The sequence below is a fragment of the Vombatus ursinus genome, unplaced genomic scaffold (assembly GCF_900497805.2).
Source record: "Vombatus ursinus unplaced genomic scaffold, bare-nosed wombat genome assembly UNPS02010769.1, whole genome shotgun sequence".
NCBI classification, from domain to species: Eukaryota; Metazoa; Chordata; class Mammalia; order Diprotodontia; family Vombatidae; genus Vombatus; species Vombatus ursinus.
The window spans coordinates 1,314,875-1,341,499 of record NW_020950547.1 but is presented as its reverse complement, the minus strand read 5'-3'; the positions used below and the strand labels follow the sequence as shown (position 1 = coordinate 1,341,499).

At 36.4% G+C, this 26,625-nt stretch overlaps 1 protein-coding gene across 1 annotated transcript in view; it reads right to left on the bottom strand.

The window, feature by feature from the left end:
* Positions 1–7,854: 7,854 nt before the first annotated feature.
* The window catches only part of LRIG3 (leucine rich repeats and immunoglobulin like domains 3), a 60,251-nt gene continuing 41,480 nt past the window's right edge, over positions 7,855–26,625 (bottom strand). Inside the window, exons 10-19 of the mRNA XM_027855105.1 lie at positions 26,387–26,458; positions 24,063–24,134; positions 23,008–23,171; positions 16,758–17,078; positions 15,581–15,862; positions 13,709–14,161; positions 12,734–12,889; positions 11,080–11,223; positions 10,684–10,959; positions 7,855–9,222 (exon numbers count right to left, since the gene is read on the bottom strand). Of these exons, the coding sequence (XP_027710906.1) occupies positions 8,993–9,222; positions 10,684–10,959; positions 11,080–11,223; positions 12,734–12,889; positions 13,709–14,161; positions 15,581–15,862; positions 16,758–17,078; positions 23,008–23,171; positions 24,063–24,134; positions 26,387–26,458 (2,170 nt within the window). The 3' untranslated portion in view covers positions 7,855–8,992. The remainder of the gene's footprint in view (positions 9,223–10,683; positions 10,960–11,079; positions 11,224–12,733; positions 12,890–13,708; positions 14,162–15,580; positions 15,863–16,757; positions 17,079–23,007; positions 23,172–24,062; positions 24,135–26,386; positions 26,459–26,625) is intronic.

Here is a 26,625-nt window from a genome sequence, read left to right as displayed (position 1 = left end):
CACAAAACCCCCCAAAGCTTGGGAAAGTACATTCTCCACACTGGAAGCAGACCCCTACCTTAACAAAGAGTTTATAACTCAAGTAATTGGCTGGGATCATGAGCAAACTGCGCAAAAAAAGTCAGACCATAGAATCTTTCTTTGGTGACGAAGATCAAAACATACAACCAGAAGAAGACAACAAAGTCAAAGCTCCTACATCCAGAGGCTCCAGGAAAAATATGAATTGGTCATGGAAGAGCTTAAAAGGGATTTTGAGAAGCAAGTAAGAGAAGTAGAGGAAAAACTGGGAAGAGAAATGAGAGTGATGGAAAAAAATCATAAAAAACAAGTCAATAGCTTGCTAAAGGAGACCCAAGAAAATACTAAAGAAAATAACACCTTAAAAAATAGCCTGACCCAAATGGCAAAAGAGGTCCAAAAAGCCAATGAGGAGAAGAATGCCTTAAAAAGCAGAATTGGTCAAATGGAAAAGAAAGTCCAGAAGCTCATTGAAGAAAATATTTCCTTAAAAATTAGAATGGAGCAAATGGAAGCTAGTGACTTTATGAGAAATCAAGACATTGTAACACAAAAGCAAATGAATTAAAAAAAAATAGAAAACAATGTGAAATATCTCATTGGAAAAACAACTGACCTGGAAAATAGATCCAGGAGAGATAATTTAAAAAATTATTGGACTATCTGAAAGCCATGATCAAAAAAAGAGCCTAGACATCATCTTTCAATAAATTATCAAGGAAAACTGCCCTTGTATTCTATAACCAGAGGGCAAAGTAGAAATTGAAAGAAGCCACTGATCACCTCCTGAAAGAGATCCCCAAAGGAAAACTCCTAGGAATATTGTAACCAAATTCCAGAGTTCCCAGGTCAAGGAGAAAATATTGCAAGCAGCCAGGAAGAAACAATTCAAGTATTGTGGAAATACAATCAGGATAACACAAGATTTAGCACCTTATACACTAAGGGACTGAAGGGCTTGGAATATAATATTCTGGAGGTCAAAGGATTTAAGATTGCAACCAAGAATCACCTACCCAGCAAAACTGAGTATAATCCTTCAAGGGAAAAATTGGATATTAAGTGAAATAGAGGACTTTCAAGCATTCTTGATGAAAAGACCAGAGCTGAATTGGAAAATTTGACTTTCAATTCAGAGACACATGAAGAGGTAAACAGGAAACAGAAATCATAAGGGACTTATTAAAGTTGAACTGTTATATTCCTGCATGGAAAGATGATATTTGTAACTCATGAGACCTTTGTCAATATTAGGGTAGTTGGAGGGAAAATATTATATGTATGTAGATAGATTGATAGATAGATAGACAGACAGACAGACAGACAGATAGATAGATAGATAGATAGATAGATAGATAGATAGATAGATAGATAGATAGAAGGCAGAAGGTGAGTTGAAGATGAAAGGGTGATATCTGGAGAATAAGATTGAGGGTGAGAGGATTATATTGGGAGAAGGAGAAAGGGAGAGGTAGAATGGGGTAAATCACCTCACATGAAACAGACAAGAAAAGGCTTTACAGTGGAGGGGAAATGGGGGAAGGTGAGAGGGAATGAGTGAATCTTATTCTCATTGGATTTGGCTTAAGGAGGGAATAACATAAACACTCAATTGGGTATGGAAATCTATCTTACCATACAGAAAAATAGGGGAGAAGGGAACAAGAGAGCAGAAGGATGACAGAGGGGAGGGCAGATTGGGGGAGGAGGTAATCAGAAGCAAACACTTCTAAGGAGGGATAGGGTCAAATGAGGGGTGGGATAGGATAAAGGGAAATATATTTAGTTTTTCACAACATGACTATGATGGAAATGTTTTGAATGACTACACATGAATGACCTGAAAAAAAAAAAGAGAAGGTTGGGGGGGATTGATAGAAGAGAGGCAGATTATAGGAGGCAGTCGTCAGAAACAAAACACTTGAGGATGAACAGGGTGAAAGGAGAGAGAAAGCAGAATAAACAGGAAGAAAATGGGATGAAGGAGAATACACAGTAACCATAATTGTGGGAAAAAATTTACAGCAAGTTTCTCTGATAAAAGCCTCATTTCTCAAATATATAGAGAACTGAGTCAAATTTATAAGAATACAGGTCATTCCCCAATTGATAGATGGTCAAAGGATATGAACAGTTAGTTTTCAGATGAAGTAATTAAAGCTATCTATAGTCATATAAAAATGTTCTATATCCATATTAACTACTCTAAAGAAAATTTGGAACTATGCCCAAAAGGATATAAAACCATGCACACTCTTTGACCTATCAATACCATTACTAGGTCTGTATCCCAAAAAGATTTAAAAAAGGAAAAGCACCTATATTTACACAAATATTTATAGCAGCTCTTTTAGTAGTGGCAAAGAATTGGAAACTGAGGGGATGCCCATCAATTGGGGAATGGCTAAGCAAGTTGAGGTATATGATTGTGATCGAATACTATTGTGCTATAAGAAATAATGAGCAGGATGCTTTCAGAAAAAAAAAAAAACCTGGAAAGACTTATATGAACTGATGCAAAGTGAAATGAGCAGAACCAGAAGAACATTATATTTGAAAGTCAAATTTTCTATTCAGCTCTGGTCTTTTCATAAAAAATGCTTGAAAGTCCCCTATTTCACTGAATGACCATTTCTTCCCCTGAAGGATTATACTTAGTTTTGCTGGGTAGGTGATTCTTTGTTGTAATCTTATCTTCTTTGCCCTTTGGAATATTATATCCCATGCCCTCCGGTCCCTTAATGTAGAAGCTACTAAATCCTGTGTTATCCTGATTGTGTTTCCACAATACTTGAATTGTTTCTTTCTAGCTGCTTGCATTATTTTCTCCTTGACCTGAGAACTCCAGAATTTGGCTACCATATTCCTAGGAGTTTTCCTTTGGGGATCTCTTTCAGGAGATGATCAGTGGCTTCTTTCAATTTCTATTTTGCCTTCTGGTTCTAAACAATCAGGGCAGTTTTACTTGATAATTTCTTGAAAGATGATGTCTAGGCTCTTTTTTTGATCATGGCTTTCAGATAGTCCAATAATTTTTTAAATTATTCTTTCTGGATCTATTTCGGGAGAACATTATAGAAAGTAGTGGTAATAGTGTACAATGATCAACTGTGATTATGATGTGCTTTCTGAACTACAAAGCATTAAATATCCCTTATAATAATGGCCAGTATCTACCATGATGAAATTCAATAATAAATATATTTTTGTTCATAAGTAATTTTTTTTAAAAAATTGAATACACAGATACAGAATAAAGGAGCTATCATTATTAGCAGCTAGGAGGAGCAGAGGCAAACCTCAAATATTTACTTAATAGTAAACTCAACCATGAATCAGCAATGTGATGTGGCTGCCCAAAAAGTGGGCTGAGCTTTGCTTAAATGATCAAAAGTTATGGGTCCAGTAATGTTTCATATTAGACAGAAAACATCAGAAATGTTGCATGATATTAGGTGACAAAATTTAAAATGGACCTTGAGTAAAGGAGAAAGTAAAAGAGAGCTTTGGACATGGAATCAACAACAGTTTTAAATTCTGGCTCTGTTATTTATTGTTTGCAAAACTGTAGGGAAATGACTTCACCTTTCAGCCTCAGTTTCTCTTTATCTCTAAAATGAAAGAGTTAAACTTGATTCCTACAGCCACTTTCAAGCTCCAAATTTGTAAACCTATGAATGTCAAGGTCTGTATGTACTCAAGGCTCTTCCAGTTTTGGAGGATCTGAAAAAAATGTTTGTACTCTACTGGCAAAGACTGTGAGAGAGGACAGGTCCATGGTTATGCTAAAGTGAGGCATTGGATGCATTAAGATACAAAGATTAAAACTTGATTAATCAAAGTACTAAATAATTTTGATACAAAGATTAAAGACTATATGCTCCTTGAATGCAGAGACTTTCCATTTTTGCTTTTGCATGCCTAGAGTCAAGCAAGGTACTTGGTGCATAATAGGCATCAACTAAATGCTTCTTGAATGAAATAAATTAGCCCAGAATTAAATAGTGCATTCTTGGCATCATAGACCCCAATATTCAGGTCCTTAAAACTTTTAAAAAAGAGAGAGAAAGAAAAAAATAGTATTTATAATTTACAGCTTGACAGTGCATATAGTTGCCAGAAATTGGATACATTTCTGTCTACAATATGTCACTTTAATCCATTCCTTCATGAGTCAAATGTTAGCTTGGAAAGAACAGACAGACACTCATGTAATCAAAAGCAAGCCTTTTAATCCAAACTAGCATGGCTATTCAAATGTCAAAACTGACATAGAGCTCTAAGTAGTAGAGAAGATTGCTATTGGGACAATTTAATAAAATGTGGGTAGACTTATCCTCCAGAAAATAAAAGGAAAAAAAAACCTAAATACTGAGCTATTCATGTAACATTAAAGCTCACAATATGTAATCCTGAGAAGTTTTAAAACTTGGTAAAAACAAGTGAGAGTCAGTATAGTGAAATGGATAGAGCAGGGGTGAGGAACCTGTGGCCTGGAGGTCACATGTGGCTTTCTAGGTCCTTGGGTGCAGCCTTTAGGCTGAGTCCAAGTTTTACAGAAGAAATCCTTTTATTAAGGTGATTTATTCTGTGAAGTTTGAATTTAGTCAAAGGGCTTCACTTGAGGACCTAGAGTGCCACATGCGGCCTCAAGGCTGCAGGTTCCCCATCACTGGAATAGAGAGATGTTCTTGTAGTCATAAAGAACTGGGTTTCTGCAACACAGTATAGCTATATTACTTTATCTTCTCAGTGCCCCCAGGCACCAAGATTGTAAGTTATATGAAAAGTGCCAATCTAGTTGGTTAGAGGTAGTTTCTTCTTTGGAAATTTCTTACAACAATGAAAAAATTCCTTTCCTCCTGACCCTGTATGAAAACAAACAAACAAATGAACAAACACATAACCCGAGTGAAACCTATGCAAGTAACTGGCCATACATAAATATGCTAAAACAAAAACCCCATCTGTATTCTGCTTCAGGCACATTGTTCAGTTCATTTGGCTTTTGGAGAGGTAAATACTGATAGAGAGATATTTTAAAAGAATATTGCAACCATTTAATGAATTAAGCAACTGTACGGCCCTTTGAAGCTGGTATTTTTTTTTTTTTTGGCAGAACACTGTAGTTCGATGTACTAACAGAACGCTGCCTAAAATGATTCTTAAAGGTCTAAATGATCCCATTGTAGGACTCCACACGCTGCTGATCATAGGAATGTGGATGGAGAGAACAAAAACTTTATAGCTGAATTCAGACTCATAGATTAAGGTTGAAAGGAAAGTTAGAGAACATCTTTTTGAATCCCCTCCTTTAACTGAGCCCAGAGATGAGATGAGACTTGCCCAAGGTCACAGAACTAGTAAATGGTGGTGATAAACCCAAGAGGCACCACAACCACTAAATGAATGAGCAGATAATTACTTCATACAGCACCATATTATAAGGACTACAATCCTCAGGGCTGTGAGAATGAAACAGCCATGTTTTCTTTTTGACTTCGACTGTCAAAAAAAAGGGGACATAAAACATTGTTATCGAGATGCAAGTTTGAGTGTACATCCTTGGCAATACAGCTGGGAAGAAGAAATCCATAAGTTGAAACAGATATTTTCTTTTTTTTTAAATCAAAGAGCTTAGAATTAAAAACCTATTTTTCTTCAACATATTAGAAAACTACCTTGATTTATCACTGACAGAATTAGTACTTTGTGATGCTTTCCTGTACAGTACAGAGAATATCATGGACAGAAAACCACATAGAGTTACTAAGTAGGGCTCAGACCTGAGCAGGAGAATGGGCTATATATTATTGTCTTTGGAAAACAGAAAAGTTCTTTTAATGACCTCAAAAATCTCCCTGAAACAAAGGCCCATCTTTCAAATATCAATATTCTTCTGGTTTTACATTAACTATAATTCATGTAATATGTCCCCAAATAGGTCTTTTTCTAAAGTCTCCAAATAATTTTATTGAGAAGCCCTCAAAAGGCAATGGAGAGGCTCAAGGTGGGTGTCAGCAGGCTGCATGCAACGCATTATGAGTGAGGAATTAAGTTTGAGAAATGGTAGAAAGGATTTTGTAAAAGAAATGCACAGGCCAAAAAAAAAAGATGGGCTGGTCATGTGGCAGGAGCAAGGGGTGATAGATGGATAAACTGCCTGTTGGTATTCTTTTGCTATCATGAGAAAACAAGGAAGGCCACAGAATGTTGGGTAGATTCCCTCTGGTGAACTCATAAGAAGACGTAGGCAAGGGTCACACAGGAAAGGCAAGCATCATGATAGTGAATCAAATGATCAGAAAGATTACCTATATTAATAAATACACCAATTTGAGGATGGGATTGACACCCAACGTAGAGAAATTTTCTTCTTCTCTTCATCAGTGTGACCTATGATGTCATAAAGAGCAAGGTATAGGCTCAGATTCTTAAAATCTAGCCACTGCTCAGATTCCTTAAGAACCTAGCCAATAGCTCACAAATGTTCAGATTCCTTAAGAGTCTGGCCAATATGGTGGATCCTTAATAAACCTTTCTTTGGCTGAAAAAAAGAACAAAGTATAGGACATCCACTAAGATGACTGAATTGGTCTTATGTCAAAAGACCCATACATATTTTAAAAAATGAGAATACTAACTCAATAAGGTTCGAATGGAGTGTTCAATTGACTTGGTATATATATATGCAGTTAAAACCCATGGTAATTTAGGAGGCTACTTTCAGCTATGGACCACATGGCAAATCTTGGTTAATAATTCCATTTGAAAATTAAAACTCTTCTGTAAAGAGCAAAGTAAAATTTATTTTCCTAATCTTATTCTAGATCCTTGGTGTTGTCATTGATTCAAGTTTAAAAATGTGTAAGCAAGTAAGTAGAATTGTATTAATTTAGCAGACGAATCTGATTTTTAAATTTCATGCATAGTGAAATTAAATTTTTGTTCAAGTCTGGGAACAATCCTTCACAGTGAAATTCATAATTATGAAATAATACCCCTATCAATATCTGTCATCACATCTGGCAATAATGAAGACAAATTAACGGCAATATTTAGAAAATCTGGAAATATGATAAGCTGAAGCATGTAAAATCCATTCACTGCACTTAGTCCCTGGTGGTCTAAGGAAGGATCAATTTCCTGTCTTACCATTCTAGTGTCTAAATAAAAGGGGGGAGGTTATATCGTGATCTGGGTGCTGGGTTTCTGGCTTATAAACAACAAAGTTCTAAAACTCAGCTCCATTAAGGAGGGAAACCTTTTGCTTCCAACCTTTCCTCTGAGAAGCATTTGTATGATGTGTAGTAGGCCAGCAGCTGCTTTCCATTTGGTTTCAAAGAAGCCTGACAAGTACATAAATTTGCACCTTCAAAGTACTAAGGCTTAAAAATGTGCATGTGCTGTACTAGTAACTTTTTTTTGGTATTAATATTAATAGATCTTTGGCAAGAGGCTTTTTTTTAAACTTTAAAAAAACCACCAAGAATTTACTAAACAAAAACAAAAATCATGGTTTTTGAAATTATCAGATTTAATGAGTTGCTTCTTTTAACCACTTCCATCTATTGAAACTTATTTTGTAAAACACAGAATTACATTCATTTTTCACATGTCATCTCCTTTTCCCATTTCCACACCCAAATACTTGTTGTTCAGTCATGTCTGACTCTTTGTGACACCATTTGAGATTTTCTTGGCAGAGATACTGGAGTGGTTTGCCATTTCCTTCTCTAGTTCATTTTAAAGATGAGGAAACTGGGGCAAATGGGGTTAATGGGTATGTCTGGGGTCATACAGCTAGTGTCTGAAGTCAGATTTGAAGTCAGGAAGATGGGTCTCCTGACTCCAGCCCCAATGATAGAAACCAAATATTTTAAATGGACCATTTTTATTGATTTCTTGACTAAATCTTCTGATAGTTGGAAGAACACTATGGTGGATGTGTAAGTGTAGAATCATTCAGATAAGACATCTCATTTGAGAGATACCTTATTCCTTTAGAAGAGGGAACTAGGGGACACAGCACTGATAAATTATTGGGCCTGGAGTTAGGCAGAGTTGAATTCTAATCTGATTTCATACACTTCCTAGTGTGACCCTGGGCAAATCACTTAAATTCTGTCTGCCTCAGTTTTCTCATCTGTAAAATGGGGAAGAAAGAGAAAGAAATGCAACACATGACCACTGTCCTCTAGATGTAATAGGATGATGAATGTAAAAGTGCTTTTGTAAAAGTAAAAAACTGTATAATGCAAGGTGTTGGGGTACAGCTTAAACTGTGGCATAAATGCATCGATGAGATAGCAAAGTGCTTTTGGCCATTTCTGCTGTCTTACTACACACCCTTCATCAACAAACCTCTATCATGTACATTTAGAGACTCATTAATGTAGCAGATATAATATTCATTCATTTGTGAGGTGGAAAATATTTGGAATAAAAACTGGTAAGCATGAGTTCCAAAGATTTAAGCTAAAAACCAAATTTTGTACACTAATTTCTATTTCTTTTTATCTGCATGGACTTTGGGCCCACGTGGACCCACACAATTACATGTCCTGCATGGAAAACCTATTGAGCCACCTCCATTCCAACAAGGGATAAGACTGTGCTATTTTTAAAAAGGCTTTAGTACTCATTTTCAATAAAAAAAGAAATCTGGCATTATAAAAATACATAAAATAGTCATGATATTTATACCATTAATTTACAAAAGATACAATTTTGCATAAAACAAAGCTATAAAATAGTTTTAAATGATATTCTTATATGCAAGTTATTCCCTGTATAAAATTTTATAACATTTTTGGCAGTTTTAAAAATTTGTATAAATAGGCATTTTGGGGTATCCTTTAAAAATTCAGTTTCCTTTAAAGTCATAGGATTTTCTTTCTTTTAAATAAAAGTCTCCTTGAGGTAGTATGTTAGAAGATTTCTTTGGTTCCACTCAATAGTACTAGTGCAGCTATGTGTCCAGGTCGTAAGACTGAAAAGTAGGAGTCCTATAGCCTTCCGAGACCTGTTTATAAGTATGTGTGTGATTTTCTCCTTGAAAAACTGTCCTCTCTCTCCCATCTCCTTCTAATTCAGAGGAAAAGTCTTGGGAGTCATGAGAGTTCATATGTAAAGTTTTTGGCTGTCCACAGCTTGAAAAAGCATCCAGTTGAGGCTTCCCAAGAGGCTTCCCAAATGTTCCTGTAACGAAGAACACATATAAACAAAAATGATTACGATAATAAATTCTCCTACTGATGCAATATGGCTGTGGATCATGGGACTCCATGACCTCAGAAGAATCAAAACTGTGGATGACTTAAAAGGAAATGAAAAGATGTGTGTGTGTGTGTGTGTGTGTGTGTGTGTGTGTGTGTGTGTGTACAAGAGATTACTAATATTGACTTACATTCAAAAAGTGTCATGAAAGGTAACTTCAAGGACAAGGAGGTGGGATATTTAAGTATCAAGAATGAAACTCAACAGATAGAAAGCCCAAGTGCTAGACTAATATCCTTAATAAATGAAAAAGGGTGAGCAGAAGGCCTCCAGCATATTAGGAACCTTCCTGGGAAAGAAATGGAAGGACAGGGTGAGGAAGCCTGGAGTGTTTGGGATCTGGACTGGTGGAAGAAGTACTTAACTAATGAAGTCCTAGATCCATCTACATAGCTCACATTTATATAGCCCTTTAAGGTTTAAACATTTAAAGATTCAAATTTTTTAATGTGCCAAATGTCTTAAACAGAAATTTTCATGGATCCTACCTCTGGTGTGATTATCCCCCAGTAGACAGGCAATATGGGTGGGGTACCTATATACTGGAATTTAAGAAATCAGGTGTGTTTTCCATCCCTCTTTAATCCCACCCACTTAGTAAATGAATATATGTTTTATCTTCTCTCATCTTCCATTAATATTTGACTAAACTCAAAACACTAAAACCTACATCTTACTGCCTCCCAGTTGCTGGCATTCTGCTCTGATGGTCTTTTCTGCCAGAATGGACCCAAACTTGTCTGGCTTGCAATTCTTGCTAGGTAGACCTGTTGTTTTCCACCCTTCTTCTGCGGATTCGGTTATTAGCTACTAGACATCTCAAACCACAGTCGGGCTGCACACTCAGCTCCACCCCAAAGCACTTTGTAGCCCAAAACCACTTTTTCCACATGGCTGAAAGGCTGAGCTCCTAAGCCACACCCTGAACTCTCATCTCTTTGGGGATACCACACACAGTGCTTCCCAGAAAGTTTCTAAAAGTGGTCTCCCAAATCTAGATTAAGTGTATAACAAAGTAAAAAAAAAATTAAAAAATTCCTCTCCTTTGAGTCTGCCTAAAAGAATATTTACACTATCATAAATGAACTTATTTCTCCATAAGGAAAGTCATAACGTAGCAAAAGGCATGCTAGCTTTACTATTAAAATCCTGGCTCTTCCTCATACTAACTTTATTAACTTGGACGGTCACTTACACTTCTGGAACTTCAGTTTCCTTATCTGTCAAAGGAGCAGTTTGAATTAGATGTTCTCTCAAGTATATTCCAACTCTAAATATATCATCCTTTTTCATAAGTCTGGCATTTAAGTTCTCCACTGTATTCCTAGCACATAAGCTAAGGGCATTACTCCTCCAGTGGCTTAATTCAGCTGAGAAACTCACCCATAAAACCATTACTGGGTGCAGTAGATGATGGTTCTTGGATTGCATTAAAATCCACAGTATTGTTGTTCTGAGACAAGCTCTTGATCCCAGATCCTTCATTTGGAATGTAGAGAGAGTTGACCAATTTACTCATGGGAGATAGCATTCCAACACTACTCATATTTTGGTCACAGGATTCCTCTGATGTTTGTGAACATGGGTAGCACTCTTTTTTCTTTATGTAAGTAGACTCATAATGATCTAAGCAAGCAGTTCTTGGGTCCGAGCTGCAACCTTTTATATGTTTAAAAAAAAGAACACAAGAGAAATTTCAGTTCTGAGAGTTAGCAATGCTAGTGATTCCATGGAGATACATGAAAGTTCAATCTCGACTTGAGCTATAAATCTACATACCTGGGTGGTAAGTATCAAAAGAATCAGAGCCATATACAGTCCCCTTCAGATACCCAGTGCCTGTTGTTCCAAGGTAGTGGCATAAGAATGGGTCTGTGACACCTTCCACATCTGTCTCACTGCTATTATCCATATGACAAGCACCTTGAAATTGGAAAGATATGAATCATCATCATCACATCATCACCATAATAGTTAACATTTATATAGTGTCTACTATGTGCTAGGCACTGTGCTATGTGCTTTACAACCTTTACAATTATTATCTCATTTAATCCTCACAAAAACCTTGTGACGTAGGTGCTATTATTATCATCCCCATTTTGCAGATGAGGAAACTGAGGCAAACAGAAGTTGCTATTTTTTTAAGTGACTTGCCCAGGGTTACACACCTAGTAAGTGCCTGGGGCCATATCTGAACTCATCAGATTTTCCCAACTCCAGCCCTGGTATTCTATCCAGTGTACCTCCTAAATCAGTCACCTACCTGCAAATAAATATTTTCCTATTTGCATTTTCCCCAGATAAGAAGAGAACATTTTAATTAGGTCATCATAAAAAACAGCTCTCTTGTATCATTGGGGCAAATCTACAACTACTTCTTGAAGTCAAAGAAAAATGTTAAGATGGGATTGTTAAGAAAGTTAGCATGGATCACAGATTTAGGGCTGGAAGAGAACTCATAAGCCTTCTCGTACAATCTTCAGTTAAGTGATTGTCCAAGGTTACTTGTGGTTCAGTGGTGGGATTTGAACCTAGATCACCTTACTCCAGGGCCACTGTACAGTTCCCTGTTTCCTCTGATGAAAGCTGAATCAGAATTAGTTTTTTCTTACTAAAAGAATAGTAATCCAGTGAGTTAGTAGAGGGTTTGATACATATCAGCACTTCCTCTAAGATAAAATATGAAGTCCTGGGTTTGGCACATATAACCTTTCCCAGTCTGATCCCTGCCTACCTCTCCAGACCTATTACTCATTATCCCCCTTCACACATTCTGTGGTCTAGCCAAACTGAACTATTTTCCATCGCTAACACACAATATTACATCTCCTGTCTCTGCGTCTGTGTGAAGCCTGTCCCTTAAATTTCAAATTCATTGCCTCATTGCCTCTGTCTTTTATCGCCCCTCATTTTCTTGAGAGTTCAGCTGAAGTGTTACCTCCAACATGACACCTTTTGGGATAAACACAGCTACTAATGCCTCCCCTTCTCAGAAATTAACTTGCATTTGTGTGGTATATATTCTATATTTATTTATATGTGTACATACTGTCTTCTTCTAAAAGATAGTAACTCCTTGAAGGATGGGACTGCATCATTTTTTATTCCCAGTGCTTACTACAGAATAGGCGCTTAATAGATGTTTAGTAACTGACACTCTCATTTAAACAAGCAATAGTATGTGGTCATTGCCTAAAAAAGATTTAAGATTACAAAAGTAGGGACTCTCAGTGTTGCATGAAGGAAATCAAGTTCATTTAGTCTACTTGTCTTGATGTTAGACACAATGAAAGATTTCCTGATAGAGGAAGGAGCAAGATTACGTAATTCACCTTCACACCAGTGACCTTGGGCCGAGTACTAAAATTTCTGTGCTTTAGTGCTTGGTAAAGCATTTAGTCTAACATCCATTTTTATTTCAAATACCTACCATTGCTGTCACGTTGTAAAAGAAAGCCACCCCCTGAAGATGTGATAAATTGGTGATGGCTTCCATTTTCTGATGAGCCGTACCCATCCTGTCTTTCAGCTAATGTTCCCTGGGATGACAAATAACTTGGGATATCAGCTGGTAGATTTGTTTCATCTGTGATTAAAAAAAATACAGCAGGGATTAAAAATACATATATTAGATTACATTATAATTATACCATAACATGATATTGTTATAGACAATATTCATAATTAATATATAATTATAATATTATAAATAACATAATATTTAAAATACCAAATACGGTTATAATGTCTGTTAATCTCCCTCTGAACAACAGCCAATATTATAATGATTTCTAAACTTTTAAATATAGGTTTAATGAAATGAAGATTGAGTTTTTCTAACAAAACTGGTTTAGATCAAGTAATTCTCTCTTAAGCAAGCTAAGGGGCTATGATTATTTAAAGAATAGAATCTGATTTAAAAGTTAACCTTAGGTTATCTCACCTAATCTTATAGTCCCTCTTCCTGAAAAAAAATGCTAAATCAAATGAAGAGTTTCCTTTCCACACCATTACAGGATGTAGATGTACAAAAAGCCAAATTAACCCCCACCCCAAGGAAAGACCATATAGTAAGAGTCTGATAAAATACTTTAAGTATTCATAGCACAGGTAGAGACTCTCCTATCTTCTGACAGCAATGGTAAAAATTATGCTGTATTTTAGTGTGTGCTTTGAAATGTACACAAAAGGCAAACACAAATGCATTTTGGGCTGGGGCAGGGCAGAGGATAATGGGAGTGATGCTATTTTTCACTGATCATATTTCTACAGACTGAAACAAATGAATCACCCTTCTGACTGAATGAGACATAGAGATACACAAATATGTTGGGAGAAGAAAATTACTCCTGAACCACAAACACACATGACTGCTGTACCTGGTGCCAAGCTTCTATTTACACACCTGTGTTTGTAATGCTGCAATCTTCATTTCTCCTCCTTGTGTGGTATATGATGACCACCCACACTAAGGAAGTGCCCACCACACAGCAAACCACTGCTATGATCACAACTCCCACGGTGGCCCATCCATCATCGTCTAATGATGGGGCAGCATTCTGGGGAGAATCACAGGTGGGAGTGGGAATCACACTAAGACGAACATTCCCTCTTTCAGTTCCAAGTGTGTTAGACATTTTACAAGTGTACTTCCCAGCATCCTCCACATCTGTGTCCACGATGATCAGCAGTTGATTTCCCGCAGCAAAAAAATGCCGTTCTGTTACAATTAGAGGACTGTCATCTTTAGTCCAGTTCAACTTGGGTGGAGGGCTACCACCGGCAATGCACTGTAAGACAGCAGTCTCCCCTTTGGTCACAGTTCGATCTAATAATGGCCGCAAAAATGATGGAGTTTCTGAAATGACATTGTTGTATTTTTTTCCCAGTTTCTCACACACGTAAGTTTTCTATACCACTAGATCCAGTAAAATAATTTATTTTAAACTAAAATTTAAAATTTGTAACATTCAACAACTGAAGCATTTTCTTTTAAATGCTTATTTCTTCCTGAAAGTAAGTGGTATTTGCTATTACATTATCCTTTTATCATTCACTTGTGCACGCAACCAGGCTAATGTGTATTAAGGTGGAATATTTATTAATATATGCTCTGACTCGTTGTTGTACTTTATTTTGTTTTTGCTCCAGAGCAAGGGAAATGGCAAAGATGAAGCAAAATCTTATTAGTATCTGAATTAAAATGTGTAGGAAAATAAGTTAATATTAGATTTGCCTGCTGATTTAATCTAAATGGTCAGTTTTTAAATGAAAACTTTCTGCTGAGCAGGTATTATAAGGAAATACTGATAATCATTTTTCATGGTACTGAAAACAAATTCTGAAAGCCAATTATCTAATGTGGGGTTACTTTAGTTACTTCTACAGCTATACGAGAGTGTCTAGACAATCATTTTTTATTCATACTGTACAGTACTATTTCTCACAGTCAGCATGTGTTGGAAGTGGCCTTGGATCCAAGTTTTTCTCATTCCTAGACTAGCTCTCTAGCCATGCTGCCTCTCAAGAGCTAGAATAATATTATTAATAAAAGCAGCTGACTTTTGCATAGTTCTTTAAGGTTTATAAAGCACTTTGCTTTAAAAAGAGATAAAAGGACCATTAATTCCATACTAGTTTTTACAAAAGTATGGGCAGACAAGAAATGAGTAGCCAGAGCTCTTAATAAATTGCTTTTATTTGTTCAATTATTTCAGTTGTGTCCAGCTCTTCATGATGCCATTTGGGGTTTTCTTAGAAAAGATACTGGAGTGGTTTGCCATTTCCTTTTCCAGCTCATTTTACAGATGAGGAAACTGAGGCAAACTGAGTTAAGTAATTTGCCCAGGGTCACTCAGATAATTAAGTGTCTGAGACTAGGTTTAAACTCACAAACATGATTCTTCCTGACTTTAGGCCTGGTGCTCTATCTACTATGCCACCTAGCTGCCCTTGCAGTTAGTTATTAGCCAACTGCTTCAACCTAGGGTTAACCTTCTCTCATCATGCAAAATCACATGTAACAGTGAAGATGATTTTTAAGAGACCACACGGCACTTAGAACAATGCAACAAAACAAAAATAACAACAACAACAACAACAACAAAGACAGGCCTCCTTCCTGGACAAAGCCCTTTAAAACAAGTAGTACACTACTCTAAAATCTTTCCATCTGAGTCATTCTCAAGGATTCTTTGGGAAATAGCCAATTCATTGTAGTTCAGCCCCTGCTCAGTCCCATAGTCACCTGGGTTCAGAATCTAAAGGTTCAACTCACCCAAGACAGTCAGTGTTGCATTTGCTGATATACTCCCAGCACTATTTTGGGCAGTACAGCTATAAACACCAACGTCCTCTATTTTCACATCCACAATAAAGAACACATCATCCTCTGGCATAACATGCATACGTCTCTCCCGAGCTGCTGGAAAGTCTGTGCCGCCATCTTTCTGCCAGGCAATCTGTGGTGCTGGGTGGCCAATAGCAGCACATTCTAGACGGGCCATTGCTCCAGATCGGACTGTAAGGTCCATGGGTATCTTTGTAAATGAAGGAAGCACTAAAATCAGAAAGGCATATGTTAGTACCTCAGTCATCCTTGTAATCTTTCCATCTTACATTCTGATCTGGTTTGCCTAGTTTTAAAGCAATTTTATGTAGTTTATTTCCTTTGGTTCTCAAAATAATCCTGTGATATAGTCAGGGCAGATAAAACTTATCTCCATTTTATAGATTAAAAATATGCTTAGCACAGGTAAGTGATTGACCCAAAGTTATATGGCTAGTAAGAGCTAGGAAGTAAATCTAAAAGTCTTCTGACTCCCCCATTTAGAATTCTTTCAGATATTTTTATTGTATTTTAAGGGCACCTGAATTGTTTGTTTGGGCCAGAGGATAAGTCTAAGAGTCATGGGTAGAGGTTAGAAAGAGAAAAGATTTAGATTCAATATAAGGAAACACTTCCTAACAATTTGAGCTACCAAAAAGCAGAAAGGGTAGCATTAAGATGTTTCCCATTGCAAGAGATCTTCAAGAGAAGTTTGGAGGAGCCCTTGCTGGGGATGCTGGAGATAGGATTCTCAGTTGAGTACAAGTTGAATTAGATGATCTCTGAAGGCCCTTCCAAATCTGTGGTACTGTGGTCTGATTGTTAAGGTTCCTTTCAGACCCAAAATATCATGATTCTAAGCTGGATTTATTTTCCTTTTCTTAAATTCACACTCCTCCTTTCTATATAGTTAGCTGCAAAGATCTATGTAACAACACTAACATAAATGGGAACATAATGACCTCTGAGAACAGGCCACTAAAACAGTGACATGAGCCATTCAAATCACATCAAGGCATTCCAAGTTGGAAGGAAGAATGACAAGGGTTAGAAAAAGGAAAAGAGGCAGACTTTTCTAAAACAATTAACTCTCTTTAAATGCAAAAAGAAGAAAAGAATCACATACTATTTACAGTTAGCTTGGCTTTGACAGAGTATGATGAACCAAAGTGATTAGAAATGACACATTGGTATTTCCCTTCAGTGGTAAATTGGACATTGCGCAGCCGAAGAATTGTAGTGTACTCCATTACTTCACCTCCCTGGGCCCGCAGGTGTGCATAATTTTCCATTTCAGCATCATGGAGTAGTTCATTATCTTTTTTCCAGGCAAATGTCATTGGGGAGTCACTGCTGCTAGCAGCAGAGCAGATAAAACTCAAGTTGGAGCCTTTTATTGCCGACTGGGTCTCTGGCTGGACTGTGATCTGAGGTTTAGGAAAATCATCTATCAAAATCAACAAAGAAGAAATGTAAAAATTAAGAACTTCAGTGCCCAAAGACCAATACCAATACCAATACCAATGAAAGTGTAGGAGTAGGTTTTTGCTTGCATGTCTTTAAATTCAATCAATGAATCAACATTTATTAAGTGCCTACTATGTGCCAGGCACATGATAAGCACTAGGGATAAGAAACAAAAGATAGTCCCTATCCTCAAGGAGCTTACAATCTAATGGGGGGGAGACAACATGCAAATAAATACATACATATAATATGTATGCATATGTGTGTATATATATATATGTATGTGGGTATACACACACACACACACACACAAAGTAAGCTAGATACAGGACAATATGAAAATAATTAACAGAGGGAAGGCACTAGAATTAAGAGGGGTCAGGAAAGGCTTCCTGTAAAAGATTTTAGTTGGGACTTAAAGAAAGCCAGGGAAGTCAGTAGGTGGAATTGGGGAGGGAAAGTGTTCTAGGCAACATATAACAGCTTAGCTAGGAACTAGGTGCAAGAAGTAGATAATGGACTACAATGTTTGCTAACTGAGTTCACTTGGAGGCAGAAGAGATTAGGTCTTGTTTTTAATCAACCAGTAATACTAACTTATATTTATAATTTTTTTTTGATATACATAATTTCATTTGATCCTTTCAATAGCCTTTTTGTTATTGTTTTCAGAAGGCAACTAGTTGGTGCAGTGGATAGAATGCTGTGTCTGGAGTCAGGAAGGCTCATCTTCCTGAGTTCAAATCTGGCCTCAGACACTTACTAACTGTGCAGCCCTGGGCAAGTCACTTAACCCCATTTGCCTCAGTTTATACTTATACAAAGCTTTTTATATTCATAATCTCATTTGACCATTACAATAGCCTCAGGAGGCAGGTATTATTAATCAACAAGCATTTCAGAAACACATCCTATGTTCCAGGCATGGTGCTATATGTTCTGAGGCACAGTCACACAGCTAGTCAATGCCTGAGGCAGGATCCAATTCCCTGTCTAACTACTTAGAGCCTAAGATTCTAGGCCACTATACTACCCTTCTCTGATACTACACAGTAAGAGGATGCAACTTTATGGCTATCAGAAAAAACACAGTCAGCCCCTTGATGTAAAGAATTTTACTTCATGTAATTTTTAGAAAGAAACTAGATAAAAAACTGTACTGAAGTCACGGTCACCATTCCTAATGTCTCCAGTCTTCCAGAGCCGTAATCACTATTATGATCTCAACATGGAGTCAGGAAAACAAAAACAGATAATTTGTCTGGTGTGTTAGCAACTAGTTCTACATTTTACAAAGACAGAACTGACACCATATCCAATCATTTAGGCATACCACCACTTAAGCAATAAGCAGACTGCCGTAAAAAACAAACATCCCAACAATGGTCAGATAAGTCATCTCAGCAGGGAGGTTTTAAAACTGAATCAATCTTACTACTCCAAGGTACTATCAGGGAAACACCATAATTACAATCATGCAGCTCATCTTTATAAGCAGCTATTTTCAGTTTTCTTCTTTTCTTTCCTCCCCGCAAATTAACTTTCTGAACTTAAATTTCCCAGAAACGTCGAAACCCCAAAGAGAATACTTTTGATTAATCCAAATCCCCACCCTATGCTTCACTAGTTTGGGGCTCTAATAATTCAGCTGCATTTAAAGTCTCACAAATGGTTTGCCATAATCGAGATTAATTTTTTCCTGACTTGTAGGGATTTGATTAATCTTATTCATACCTGAATCAATGTTCAAATATACAATGAGGAAGTATCAAAAAAGGCCCCTGGTAACTGTATGTTAATATAAAGTTCATTTAGCCATGATTTTCACTTCAAATTTGCTCTTTAAGTAGTTCAGGATTAAATTGTGTCTATTGTAGGTATATATTTTTTCATTATTATTTTTTCTTCTTGATTTTTCTAAGATCTGATGCTATCTCTGATTAGTTGATGGTTTGACACAGACCGCTGACTGAGAACTAACTCCCATATCAACAAGAAGTCTTATCTAATTTCTGTTAAAATATAGTGTTTCATTTTTTGGATAATATTATTGGGTGTTTGACATGTCCAGTAACAACCAAGCGTTTTTTTGTTGCTGTTGTTTTGTTTTTGTTTTTTAAAGAAAGTGTTGATGATCTGGTAGAAGCACAACATTTCTGTTTACTCTAATGGTCTTCAGCTTCTCTTGTTTTTTCTTCTTTGCCCCATGGGAAATTAGAAACAGAAAGGACATTGACTCTGATTCTAATAATTTTGTAATCTAGTTTAATTTATGTAAGTCAATCAACAGGCATATCAGAAAAGCACAGAGAGTGCCTTAGCAAGTAACCATGTGACTTACATGTCAAATGGAAGTAAGTGGCTGCCAAAGGCAACACTCAGAACATAAACTTGTTTGCAAAATCTTGCAAAGGAAGATGATGGATCATTATGAGCAATACTATCTTATAAAAAAAAGAAACAGTAGAGGGCAAAACCAGTTTAAAGATAGCTTGGCAAGACATTCAATTAAGCAAATTATTCCAAGGGGATTTAAGGATAAAAATTAAAGGAATACAATAAATAGATGAAATGGAAAAGATTTATTTAAAAAATTATAACAAATTCTTTTTTTCTATTAATGAAGGTGAAACCACCATGCTGGGGCCCTAATATTATAGCCCTATATGTGCTTGTAGAGAAAGTAGAAATGGCACTAAAAAAAAAAACAGAAATAGGGAAAGCAACTGGATACAATGAAATGGACACAAGAGATCCTTTCCGGAGGCAACACAACTGTGAGAGCACTGTGGGACTGAAAAACAAGATAACTAGAGGAAAAGATACCAAGGGCATAGAAAAAACAAACAAACAAACGCAGAGCTTCCTAATACAAATAAAAGGCAACAGAAAATAAATATTAACAACTGTCAACCTATGCTTTTTTTTATTGCTGAGTCATTTCAGTCACATCCAACTCTTCATGACCCCTTTAGGGGTTTCTTGGCAAAGATACTGGAGTGGTTTGCCAGTTCCTTCTCCTGTTTATTTTACAGATGAGGAAACTGAGGCAAACGGGGTTAAGTAAATTGCCCAGGGTCACACAGCTAGCGTCTGATTTGAATTCATGAACATGAGTTATCCTGATTCTAAGCCCAGTGCTCTATTCACTATGTCACCTCATTGCCCTAATCTGTCTTTACTCCTATTAAATTATGAAGAGTATCTTGTCAATGAAGGCATCATGGAACAAGCAGGCTTGTCAAAGCCATAATCAACAATAGACCACATTGCTCTTGTTTCATAAATGACTGCAAGATGTGGAAAATTTAAGATTCCATCATGTTTACTGTTTGTTGGATATGGAAAAATGTATTTAATTGTAGTAAAGCAAAATGCCATGCCACGTTACAGGTTCCTGTTTGGCAAGGTGAAAGCCATGTATATATTAGAATCATTCAAGATGCCTTGAAAGACATAACAGAAACTACCTTGTTCAATGACCCTCAATCCTAAATGTGAAGTAATGCATAGTGGTCTCCACAGTGATGGAAGAAATCCAGTGCAAAGTCCAAGGGATACCCTGTGAATGGCAAGGTACTTCCAAAGATCATGTTTGTGGACGACATTGTGCCTGGTGCATTTGAGTCCCAGCACAGTGCAGGACCTCCTGCGAGAGATATGGAATCATTCAAAGGAGTTTGGCCTAACCATGCACATAGGAAAGACAAAGTGGATAAAGGATGGCTACTGACCAGATTATAACATGTATTTGGATATATAACATATAGTGCTTGTCTGTCTGTCTATCTATCTATCTGTTTTGAGGAAAGGCAGTAGAGATAGACAAAAAGTTGTAGAATCAGAATAAAACAAAAAGAAGAACAGATTAAATTGCTTTTGAAAATTCTACTTTCAATGGAATGACCTGAAACCTTCTATGAAAGCAAAGGCCTACCATCTTTTTAACACAAAAATTCAGTGTTGCTATATGGCAAAAAACAACAACAAAAAAAACAAAACAAAAAACAAAAAACAACAACAACAACCCGGAATACCACAGTCTTTGAAGAATTAACAGTCAATACCAATTTTACAGAGGACAAAAAAAGGTACATAGTGTTTTTGAAGAGGCTTCAATAACCAATGAGGAACTTCCAAAAAATTAAAAAATAAAAACCCGGAGAAATAGATGCCATTAAGGAACTGTATGACAGGAAGTGGTCATATGGTAAGTGTGCGGGGTGACAGGTGTACACCAGTCCACTGGTATCATCTAAAAACCAAGAGAAAGCAATGAAGGTCCCCCGCATGGCGGTGAGGCCTCTACCCTTAGCTTGTGGTGAACTTATGGGAGGGTGTAGACAAAAGTGACACAGAGTAGACAGGCATTGATGGTTCACAATCTGTATCACTGCAGGAAGTTTCCAAATTGAATATATCACAGATATATTTGAATACTCAGTAATGCATATCAAAATTTTTATTCAGCTTCCTCTGATATGCTTGAGTATCTCATTAATCAACAATAACAAAGAAGGAACAACCTCAGGCAGTAAGGAAATTATAATTTCTGCCCTAGTTATGCCTTATTTCTCTATCTGTAAAACAGATGCAAGTCTTGTCACAATTTCTCTCACATAGGTGTTCTGTCAACAAATACCTATCCCTTTACCACATGCCTCATCACAAGGCCAAGAGGATGACAATTCAGCTATATCAGATTGATCACACCAGCTTAAACCCTCAAATGACTACTAAATCAAGGCAGATGATGTAATTTTATTTATGTATGAAAGAGTCACAGGGTATCACATTGCTTTGTACATGATAGGAATTGTATGATAAGGAGAGAAGATGAATATGGCAAGCATGAGGGGTGATGGGTATATTCTTAATAAATACTGAATTAATTTGGCATTCTGACCAAACTCAAATCAATTTCAGGACAAGGAGTCTTTTATAAAGTATAAGGTCTTATTCTAGGTAACAGAAATTTCTACATTAAACTTCTATTTACAATTTCATATCCACTCATTTCTTAGTAACAAAAACTGACCACTTTAATGTATTATCTCATTGCATGAAATATTAAATTTATATATACATATATGTATACATATAGGCATATGTTAAATATATTTACTAAACATTGATAAAATTTCTATACACTGATAAAATCTGTGTGCATATACACTTTTTATGTATATATGTAAGTATATATGTGCATATGCATATTTTATGTATGCATGCATATTGAGATATACATGCAAATGTACACCTATATGTATATACAAACATGTACATACATTTGATTACATAAATGTACACCTATATGTATAAACAAACATGTACATACATTTAATACGTAAATCTACACCTATATGTATATACAAACATGTACATACATTTAATTACATAAATGTACACCTATATGTATATACAAACACATACAGGCATTTAAATTATGAAAATGTACACCTATAGGTATATACACAGGTAAATATATTCAACTATATAACTGTACACATAGGTATATATACAAATGTATATACATTTAAATATATAGAAATGTATACACAGGCATATATGTGTATATATAAATTTAATATTTCACACACATTTCCAACTTCCCACAAGTCTCTGTACAAGTTTCATATGTTTTGGGGTTTTTTTTATGGCTTTGTACAAGCCATAAGCTAATAATCTTTATCACACCATGTGAAAACAGAATAAGTAACACTAAAAACATTTTAAAATCTTCCTCCCCATCTGTATAACAATAAAATGACAGAGTCTAGTAACCCATCTCAAAGTGGCAAAAGACAAATAAATGAGCTGATAACAAGAAAGGGATCACTTTCCCAACAACATTCTTAGAGTGGGCAGGGAGCAGTTGACTAGGACAGGTGGACAAGAGTCATACTCACCACAGACAAAGCCATCTGGACTCACAGCAAAAATACTTCTTCCTTTTAGCTGCTGGGGATGGGCACAACTGGCATTAACTGAAGTCTGAAAGTTGTTTTCTGCCACCCATTGGGGAAGCCACTTGAGCTGGCAATCACACAGAAGACTTGATGTATTTAAATGCCTGAGGAGGGTAATTATATTTGAGTTTTTCTCTATGAAATACTTATCTCTCCAAGTCAACCAAATGCATATAAATAATGACAATCAGATGCATTTTCAAGCTGAAAATGCATATCCTAAGTTAGAAATGTCCTATAGATCATCTGTCTTATGATGCAACAAGATGTGTAATTCATTTTTTTTTTTTGGCCCCCTGACTTGTTGTAAATGCTGCTATTATAAAAACTCACTACAGAAAACTTTTCTGCCTACAACTGTGTTGCCTGATATAGTAGAATCTACAAAGTTAAACTCAGGAGTCTAGCCAAGTCACACTGATCATTTCATTGGTCCCCACCTCTATTTCTTATATGATCCAATCAAGTTTCAAAGGATAGACAGGAATGGGTGAGTAGTGACCCTCATCACTGGAGTGAGTAGCCACAGTGATAAAGAACAGATCAGCCAAAGTATTTCTACTACTGTAGAAATAATAATATTACATATAGGAAACTACTGGGTGAGAAAATTCCCTCTGACCAACATCGACAAGTCAGCACCGTCTCTGCAACTTATGGTCATGGTGAGTTGCCTTGATCACTGAGAAGTTAAGTGATCTGTCCAGGGTTCCTGAGTCAGTTATGTGTCAGAAGTAGAACCTGAACCCAGGTCTTCCTGGTTCTAGGGTCAGCTTTCTCTCCATTATGCCATGCTGCTTCTATCTAGGATAGTCATATTATGGGAAAAAAAAAACCCAACAAATAAACAAAAAAAAGCTGACATTTGTGTAGTTCTTTAAGGCTTTACAATGTACTTTAGATATATTATTTCATTTGCTCTCATTTAAACCCAGTGGCATCTCTTATACTCTATGTACTGCTCAGAACAATTTGAAAAGAAAATACAAGCTTACAATTCTTGAAGTTTCTTCATTTGTGAAAATGTGTTTCCTTGTAAGGACATGATAGCATTATTGCTCAGGTCTCTGAAAAGAGGTATACGAAAAATAAATATAGTGAATCAATGTTGATTCCTGGTAAAATTCCTGGTAAAAAGTATAAGAAGAGATCATAATTGTTTCTGAGCACTTAGGAAGTTAGGGAAGCAAAAGATCATTCAGAACAAGTCATACCAGACCTAATTTCCTTTATGCATGAGGTTCCTAGACTGACATATCACAGTAATGCCACATACGTTATGTATCTGGGCTTCAGCAGAGTCTTTGACACACACAATTAAGGAATCACAGAGTGGAACTCAGGTAAGATATCTGAGGACATCCAGTCAAGGAGGACACTGAGGCACAGAAAGTTTGATTAACTTGCACAAGGATGCACAGCAAACAGAACCAGGAATGGAAACTATGTTCTTTGGCTTAGGTCTGGTACTCTTTCCACTGTACCACCATGTTGCCTCATGTATGGTAATTCCCAAGTGGAATAACATAGAGATTTATTCTGGATTCAGTTCAACATCTTTAACAATTATTTAGACTGAGCAGGCCAGCTTCTCAGATTTGCAGATAACACAGAGTTTGTTGTTGTTGAATCTTTTACACTCATGTCTGGGACTTTTTTTGGGCAAAGATGTTGGAGTGGTTTGCCATTTCCTCTCCAGCTCACGTTATAGATGAGGAAACTGAGGCAAGCAGGGTGAAGTGACCTGCCCAGGGTCACACATCCAGTAAGTATCTGAGGCCAGATTTGAACTCGGGCAGATGAGTCTTTCTGACTTCAGGGCAGGAATGCCCTCCACTGTGCTACCTAGACGCTCCTACAAAAAGTTAGGCATTGTCTATGATTTAGTGGATAACGGAATTGTTATCTAAAAGAAAAGATGTCAACATGCTAGGATAGTGGGACAAAATAGTGAAAAGGAATAGGACTAAATTTGAATTACCTGTACTAGGTTTCAAAAATCTTACTGATAAGATGAGGGAAGCATGTTTAGACAGCTATTGGTTTAGAATACAACTCAGAGATTTTAACAAGACTACAATCAAAGCATAAGTCAATAGTGTGATATGGCAGTCAAAAGGTAATGTGATCTTACATTTCATTCATTTAGCATTCAAACAAAGGATAGGGCACTAGTCCCACTGTCTTGTTCAAACCACATCTAGAACACTACATGCTAAAATGTGGGTGCCAAATTTTAAAGACAATGACAAATCACTGTGTTTCCAGAGAAACATAACCAGAATCAAGGAACTTAGAACCCCTCTACAAACAGGCCGATGAAGGAACTGGGCATGTTTAACTGGGACAAAAGAAGATATAATGGGTGTAATAAAGACCTTTAAAATACCTGGAGATCTAAACAGAAAAAGGCCTAGAAAGATTAGGTGCTGCTTGTCTTCCAAAGCCAAAACAAGGACCAATGGATGAAAATGACAAGGAAGCAGACTTCAGCTTAAGATAAAAGACTTCCTAACAATTTGAGCTGTACAAAAGCAGAATGAACTTTCTTGGGAACTGCTATATAATTCAGACAATGGTGTAGGTCTCAGTTTGGGGGGATTGCAAAGAAAGTTTTTTTTTTCTTAAAGCTGAACCAAAAAGAGTTCTTTGCAGTTCTTTAGGCTTTGTTTGTGAGAAATGGGCCTATTATTTAAAGCCTTCTTCTGTTTTTAAGCAGGTTCAATTTTATTTGCAACTAAATTGATGAGCTGTGGAGTAAAAGAAGCTGGCTATATGAACACAGGTATACAACACAGAAAAACAAACAGAACAGTAAATTACTTTTTGCAAACATCTCCCTCCCCCTTTTTTCCCAAATTGTCTCCTACATTATATTGTTTGCATAGTAAAGTGAATCTGAAGAACTGTCCTATAAGGGGGAGTAAATAAATGTAACAATCTATATTTCACTTATTTTCATATGTGTTACCTTTTGCACAACATTCAAAAAAAGGTGCACTTTGAAAAAGAATCTACATTACCATTCCTGGAAAGCATATATCCTTATAACAACCTGGGGGCGTAACTAAAGCAAATGGACAAGCAAATGGTTGTGAGATTTAGATCTTGAAAGAAACTTAGCGACTATTGTGTCCAAACCCTCATTTCACAGAAAACCCTGTGGCCTAGAGAGGTCAGGAGATTTGCCTATAGTCATGATTTTATCATATTGTGAAAAATTATATCTTTCTAGGTTTTTTTTTTGTAATAATGAGTCAGAAATATTGACTTTGAAAATGCCCCACAGTGAGAAATGAACAAGATTCCTCTTACTTACAGGTGTTCCAGAGCATCTAAGCCAGAAAATGCTTTTTTGGTAATAGATCTAATCCGATTTCCTTGGAGTAACCTGAAAACAAATATATTGCAAAATAGAGTAAGTAAATAAAAATATTTTGAGAATCCTAACCAAAATGGTTTCTAAAGTGTAGCTAAGCCTCAAACAATTTTCCCTGATTCCATTCTCAACATTGAAATAAATGTTACCATTTCGTCCATTGTATCCATTTTAATAAA